The sequence below is a fragment of the Bufo gargarizans genome, chromosome 11 (assembly GCF_014858855.1).
Source record: "Bufo gargarizans isolate SCDJY-AF-19 chromosome 11, ASM1485885v1, whole genome shotgun sequence".
In the NCBI taxonomy this organism is placed as follows: Eukaryota; Metazoa; Chordata; class Amphibia; order Anura; family Bufonidae; genus Bufo; species Bufo gargarizans.
Window position 1 is genome coordinate 95,516,506 of NC_058090.1, and position 7,929 is coordinate 95,524,434.

At 41.7% G+C, this 7,929-nt stretch overlaps 1 protein-coding gene across 1 annotated transcript; it reads left to right on the forward strand.

The window, feature by feature from the left end:
• Nucleotides 1-2,694: 2,694 nt before the first annotated feature.
• LOC122921438 (olfactory receptor-like protein OLF3) lies at nucleotides 2,695-3,642 on the forward strand. Its single transcript, XM_044271416.1, has one exon. The coding sequence runs from the start codon at nucleotides 2,695-2,697 to the stop codon at nucleotides 3,640-3,642; it is 948 nt and encodes a 315-aa protein (XP_044127351.1).
• The last annotated feature ends 4,287 nt before the right edge of the window (nucleotides 3,643-7,929 follow it).

Consider the following 7,929-nt stretch of genomic DNA (forward strand, 5'->3'; position numbering starts at 1 on the left):
GTCAGCCTAACTTTGCAAGTGATCTTTGTACTGTTTCAGACTGCCACTGTATTTATATACTAAACTTGGTTCTTGTACTGTATTTATGTACCGAGCTTGATTCTGGTACTGTATTTATATACTAAACTAGGTTCTTGTATGTATGTACTGAGCTTGATTCTAGTATTGTATTTATCTACTGAGCTTGATTCTGGTACTGTACTTATGTACTGAGCTTGATTCTGGTACTGTACTTATGTACTGAGCTTTATTCTGGTACTGTATTTATGTACTGAGCTTGATTATTGCACTGATCCTGTGCCTTAAAACTGGCGGTGATGCTTATGTGTAGACTTAACATTAAACTCTGCATTTCAGGTGTGTAGATAATGGTTGGGGGATTTGATGTGGTATGCTGGGCACACCAATGAATTTGCAAATATGGTGTAATTCTAGGTATGCAGATAAACATTTTATTATATTTATGGAGTTTCAGAGTTTTCAAATTCTAGGCTGGTTGGACTCACAAATTTGCACCATGTATATGATCCTACTAATATGTGCATAAGAATTGTAATTGTAACAGCAGATGCTGTGCGCCACTGTTCCCCTGCTTACCGCCGCGGTATCGGGCGCTGTTTTCAGTGCTACCAGTGCTTCCCCATTTACCGCTGCTGCACTGTCCGTGTAGCTACTGTTGTTCTGGGATCTGGTCCACAGTTTCCCTTCAGCCCTGGCCACAGCATGCTTGCTGCTACTTCTCTGCAGCACTTCCTTAAGGGCCAGCGTGCATCACTTCCTGTGCGTTATGGGTTAGATCATGTGACCTCGCTAACCAATCCTAGCCCTCCTGCACATATATAAGTGGCTCAGCCAACTTACCAGATGCCACAGCGTCAAGGTCCTTGAGTCCTGCTAAAGTTGCTGTTATCTCTGCTTGTGTCCCTGGGTACCTGACCCTTACTTGTTTGATTCCTGCCTGCTTGCCTTGACTCTCCTGTTGCTGATCCGGCTTGCCTGACTTGTACCTGTGCCACCTGCCCTGACCTATTGTCTGTTTGACTTCACCTCTGCCTCATCCTTCGGCCTGCTGACAATGTCTGTACCTCTGGTACCTTGCTCAGGTACCTTCTGCTCCTTTTGGACCAGCTGCCTCATGTGCCAATCTTCCTCAAGAGGTAGCGACCTGATGTTCCCCACCATCAGGGGTACTGTGAAGGTCGAGGGGTTTACTTAGACAACGCCCTTAGAGGAGGTAGGACATGTGGCACAGTGGGTTCACACCCGCTGATTCGTGACAGTAATTTTTGATTCTTGGGGAATTAAGAATTGTCCTTGTTACTCCGTGGGCATCCAGGATGTAAAGTAAGATACCACTTGGAAAAAATTTGAATTCCACTCCTTGCCCTCAAACTTTCAACTGAATCCATGTTCATTAGCACTCATAGGCCACAGGACACTTCTGGAGTGCAGGATACAACAAGCTGGTATCTTGGCAAAGGCCAGCATAATTAGGTGGGGGCCTGCACCATGTTGCTGACAGCATTGGCTACAGTCTGGAAGAGAACTAAAGCCAGACCTGCTCCTTTCATTGTGTTATCGGAGTAAGGTGAGCATTAGGTCTCATGCACACAACCGTGCCATTTTTTGAGGTCCGCAAACCGCGGATCTGCAAAAAACGGAAGCCACCCATGTGCCTTCTGCAATTTGCAGAACGGAACGGGCGGCCCATTGTAGACATGCCTATTCTGTCCTCAAAACAGACAAGAATAGGACATGCTATTTTTTTTTTTGCGGGGACTCAGAACGGAGCAACGAATGCGGACACGAGACTTCGCGCAATAACTTCATAAATTAATTTGTACTGTAAAAAACATTTCCCGAACTCGGGTTCGGTTCCAAGTGGTATCTTGGAACTGAACCTGAGTTCGGGAAATGTTTTTTTTACAGTACAAATTAATTTATGAAATTATTGCGTGAAGTCTCGTGAAGCAATAACTTCGGCTCATCGGAGCCAATACATTGTAATACTATACAGAGCTTCTGCTCCACACAGTATTAGAACAAAGTTTTATACGAATCGACTTTGGATGTTTCATCCGAAGTCGATTCGCTCATCCCTAGTTATAACCATATTATAACTGAAAACAAAAACAGAATCCATAACGCTGATGTGAACCCACCCTAAGAAGTGACTTCATTGTCTACTTTTGTATATCCTTATTCCAATTATTTTATTAATAAGGATGGAAGCCCTCAAAGGGTTGACAATCTCAAACATACAGAAACATATAGGTCTGAGGGCCACAAATTCTTACATATTTGCTATATCCCTACTGTTGGACTGAAGAACATTTCTAATGGATCAATGCAGAATTAATGTCTTTAATGAGAACAGCTTTACTCAAGAGCACCACAGCAGAAGGCACTGAAAACAACAATAGCTTCACAGGGTCAAAAACATCACCTTAAGGATCTGTACATTTTTGTAATCACATTAGCTCACTATCTTCTGTCCTCTGAGCCATAATCAAGGTAATGGGTTTAATTCTAGATAGCACATCAAGTCATTTAACACCAGAAGATCCCCAATTATTGGTTGGTAGTATTTGACTCTTCATTAGAAGACCAGCTCCTATAATTGTGTAAGAAGTTGGAAACTATTTTTCTGTTAATTATTATTTTTATATGATATATCAGGACCTATTGAATGTTATGGAACAGTTAAATCAAACTACATCACTTAGGTTCATCCTACTTGGGTTGTCTACTGACCCTTTCCTACAAGTTGTCTTCTTCTTCATATTTTTGATAATGTATATTATTACCATATCAGGAAACCTTCTGTTTATCATCATTGTGAGAATCAATCCAAGTCTTCACAGCCCCATGTTCTTTTTCCTGACTAACCTCTCTATGATTGACATCATCTTCTCCTCCTCCATTGTTCCTGTCATCCTAATGAACACCTTGTCCAAAGACAAAAGTATTTCTTTATTGGGGTGTGTGACACAGATGTTATTCTCTCTTGCTATGGGTGCTACAGAAATTTTAATACTTGCCTTCATGGCCTATGATAGGTTTGCTGCTATTTGTAGACCCTTGCATTATAACACCATAATGAACAAGAAATTGTGTTTTTTCTCAGCTGCAGTATCATGGAATGTCGGATTTATGAACTCTACTTTGCAGGTGATCCTCACATTTCAACTCCCATTCTGCAATAGTTTCAACACCAACCACTATTTTTGTGAGGTACCTGCTTTCATACGAATGTCTTGTGGAGATACCTTTCCTAATGAGTTGTCTATATATATCACAGGAACAATTCTTGCTATTGGTTGCTTCTATCTGATCCTAATTTCATATATTCATATTATCTCTGAGGTTCTGAAGATTATTTCATCGGAAGGGAGGCAGAAGTCTATCTCCACATGCGCCTCCCACCTCACTGTTGTCACCCTCTTCTTTGGGACTCTTATGGTCATGTATCTGCGGCCACACTCAAAAAAATATACTAATTACTCTGGTAACCCCGACAAGATAGTGCCTATTCTTTATACAACCGTAACCCCAATGTTGAACCCTTTCATATATAGCATAAGGAACAAGGATGTGAAAAACACTCTTTTCAATCAATTGAACAGGAAGAAACGTTACTAAAACTAATGCAATATACAGGTGAAACTCGAAAAATTTGAATATAGTGCAAAGTTAATTTATTTCACTAATGCAACTTAAAAGGTGAAACTAACATATGAAACTCATTACAGGCAAAGTGAGGCATTTCAATCCTTTATTTGTTATAATTTAGATGATTGTGGCTTACAGCTTATGAAACCCCAAAGTCACAATTTTGAGGTACCCTTTGCTCAGGGGGTATGGATTAATTAGCTGACTAGAGTGTGAGACTTTGAGCCTAAAGTATTGAACCTTTTTTTACAAAATTCTAATTTTAAGTTCCATTACAGAAATAAATGGACTTTTGCACAATATTCAAATTTTTTGAGTTTCACCTGTTAAGCATTTTCTGACATGATCTTATGCTAATTGCTCGAAGGATAGCTAGCACCACCACTTTCAAGAGCCATCAACATCACTCAACAAGTTCCTTTATTCTAGGCCATTAAAAATATCCAGGGCACCCCATGACAAAACTTGCAGATTTTTAAAGGTTACAGGACCATGATGTTGATTCTCGTCTTCTCACGCATTTTCCCACCTCATTTTGGTAAACACCACTTGCAGTTGGACCTAAAAACAAATGATAATGAAGTTCTGGAAAAACTCATAAATTCTCTTTGACGTTATTAGAAGACCAGAGTACTGTAGGTGAGTACTTTATTATCCAGTCCCATCAGTCCATTTCATGTTTGTACCGTACTTTTAGGGAAAGATACATAGGCAAAAAAATAAAATAAAAATAATGACTAATTCTGCACCCAACATTTTTGCTGACTCCCACAATTCAGTAATCTTCCTATATAGTGATGAACAATTTGATTGTAAGAAATCTTATTAGCATGAGTTCTGCACCGGTGAGGGGTTGTCCCAAAGGTAAAGAAGCGTCCAACTACCGAAAATCTGGCGCCTACACAATGCACGTAGAGTAGAGACGCAACTAAACTCTGAACCACTACACAAAGTAGCAAAGCAGGAGCGAGATTGACAGAGCCAGACAAGATATTCTGCTCGGTCAATCAGGGCATTTCTGGGGTCTCAAAAGATCCTGGGCCCAAGCCCCAATGAATATTGCCCAATTATCAAAGTCAACCAATCGCCCCCCCAACCCCTTCCCCTGCAAACACTAGCACTGAAGACATTTTACTGTACTTGCTATACAGAAGCACGTACCTTTCACATCCAGTGCCTCCCAGGTGACGTCTCTTCTCTGTCATCATCTTCTCCATTTAGTCCGGACAACTTCTCTCAGCAATTCCTCGTCTCTGCAGAGTGTGAAACACAGACATCTTAGCTTCCTCACTTTTCTCTACCCCCAAAAACTATCCTGAAGAAAAATGAGTGCCCCCCATAGTAATAGTACACCTCATAGTCCCAACTTCCCTTCTAGAATGCCCTCATTAGTAATACTGCCCCCTACAGTGCCCCCAACAGTGATAGTGCCCCAAATTAGTAGAAGAGCCCTCCAGTATTAATAATGTCCTTAAATAACCCCTAGTAGAAATAAGGCCCCCCTATTGTTATCCCAGTGGTAATAAAGATCTCTACAGACCCCTCAGTAGTAATAAGGCCCCCCATAATGCTCTTAATAGAAATAATGTGGATCTATAGAGCCCCCAGTAGTAATAAGAACGCTTAATCTTCCCTGGATTTATATCCCCACAGTGCCCCCAGTATTTATAATACCCCCTACTGTTATAATGCTCATCCTGAAGTGCCCCAGTATTTATATCGCCCCCTACTGTTATAATGCCCACACAGTGCCCCCAGTATTTATATCGCCCCTTACTTTTATAATGCTCGCCTTGAAGTGCCCCCAGTATTTATAATGCCCCCTGCAGTGCCCCCTGTAGTTACTGTCCTCAGAAATTATAATTCATCAGTCCCTCCATCATACAGTACCAGGTAAATAATATTATTTCCCTCCTCCGCCATAGAGTCCCATATAAATACCATCACACCATCTCTCCAGCCCCCTCCAATATACAGTCCCATGTAAATAACATCCCTCTCTATCTACAGCCCCCTCCAAAATACAGTACCACGTCAATAACATCACCCCTCAATATTCAGTCCCATGTAAATAACATCACTCCACCCCACTGTCCCACGTAAATAACTTCAGCCCTAACATACAGTCCCAGTTAAATAACTACAACTCCCAACATTGCTCTACCTCTCACACTGAGTAATCTACTCCTTCACTTGCCTCTCCTCATGTAGCAGACTTCATCACAGCTTCTTCTCAGGACTTCTTTTCACTGCTGAGCCGTCCCCTCCTGCACTGGTCACATGATGGTGATATCATCGCAGGTCCTTTTCAGCTACTGCATTTAGAACTGATCACATGGACTGTGATGTTATTACAGGTCCTTCAGCTCTTGCAAGGCATTAGATTCAATTGTATTGCCGTCCTGAGGATGGCAATACAGTTGGATTTATCTGGCAGGCAGTACATTCGGGGCCAAAACATCAGGGGCCCAGGCCCCGAATGTTTTAACCTAGCAATGCCCCTGTGGTCAATTTACCGGCAGGTGGACCCTTCTTCACCCGTGGGCCCCTTTCAGGTGAAGAACTATTGCTAATGAGATAAATTAATTTGTTTAAATCAATTTGCCCATCCCTGTACCCATAGAAGTTTACATTTCAGACTTTATGGTCTTTATGGGGGCAAAATGGATCCATATCAGAGATTAATCTTCTCCCCATGTAAGGCAACGCTGTCTAAAAAAGTAGATTCAAATTTTAGACTCCTGTTATGGTATAAATTATTTACAGAAGCCATTTCCTTTTGCTGCCGTTCCAGCACTTTTCTATTCCACCCGCTGGTCTCTACTTCCTGTTGACTTTCAACATGCAGGAAATGTCTACTTAGCAGATCACTGGCTGTTGTGGTAACCTATCTCATCTAGTGATTGGCAGAGCACCATTTCCTGTGTATTGAGGGACACCAGGAAATAGAGACCAGCAAGGAACGGAAGAAGCAATGGCAGAGCAGACAAGGAGAAATTTGCTGTATCTCATTACAGTATTAGTGTTGGGCGCGAATATTCGAATTGCGAATATTAATCACAAATATCGACACTTCGAGAATTTGCAGATATTTAGAATATAGTTATTGTATATTCATAATTTCGAATATTCTAGATTTTTTTTTCCACCAGCAACCTCCCTTCTTGCTTGTGGGCCAATGAGAAGGCTGCTATTTATTTGTCTGAGCTTAGCAACACCCCCAGCAACCAATAGGAAGGTTGCCTACCCCGTACTATATAAGAACCTCCCCAAAAGCCATTTTCTACAGTTTTTTTTAAAGTTCTGAGAGAGACAGCAGTGTCATTGCTGTGCTCTGTACTTTGCTTGCGCAATTACATTAGTTAGTTATCTCATATACACTCACCTAAAGAATTATTAGGAACACCTTATTTCTCATTAATGCGATTATCTAGTCAACCAATCACATGGCAGTTGCTTCAATGCATGTAGGGTTGTGGTCCTGGTCAAGACAATCTCCTGAACTCCAAACTGAATGTCAGAATGGGAAAGAAAGGTGATTTAAGCAACTTTGAGCGTGGCACGGTTGTTGGTGCCAGACGGGTCGGTCTGAGTATTTCACAATCTGCTCAGTTACTGGGATTTTCACGCACAGCCATTTCTAGGGTTTACAAAGAATGGTGTGAAAAGGGAAAAACATCCAGTATGCGGCAGTCCTTTGGGCGAAAACGCCTTGTTGATGCTAGAGGTCAGAGGAGAATGGTCCGACTGATTCAAGCTAATAGAAGAGCAACGTTGACTGAAATAACCACTCGTTACAACCGAGGTCTGCAGCAAAGCATTTGTGAAGCCACAACACACACAACCTTGAGGCGGATGGGCTACAACAGCAGAAGACCCCACCGGGTACCACTCATCTCCACTTCAAATAGGAAAAATAGGCTACAATTTGCACGAGCTCACCAAAATTGGACTGTTGAAGACTGAAAAAATGGTTTCTTGAACATGACAATGAGTTCACTGTACTAAAATGGCCCCCACAGTCACCAGATCTCAACCCAATAGAGCATCTTTGGGATGTGGTGGAACGGGAGCTTCGTGCCCTGGATGTGCATCCCTCAAATCTCCATCAACTGCAAGATGCTATCCTATCAATATGGGCCAACATTTCTAAAGAATGCTATCAGCACCTTGTTGAATCAATGCCACGTAGAATTAAGGCAGTTCTGAAAGCAAAAGGGGGTCCAACACCATTAGTATGGTGTTCCTAATAATTCT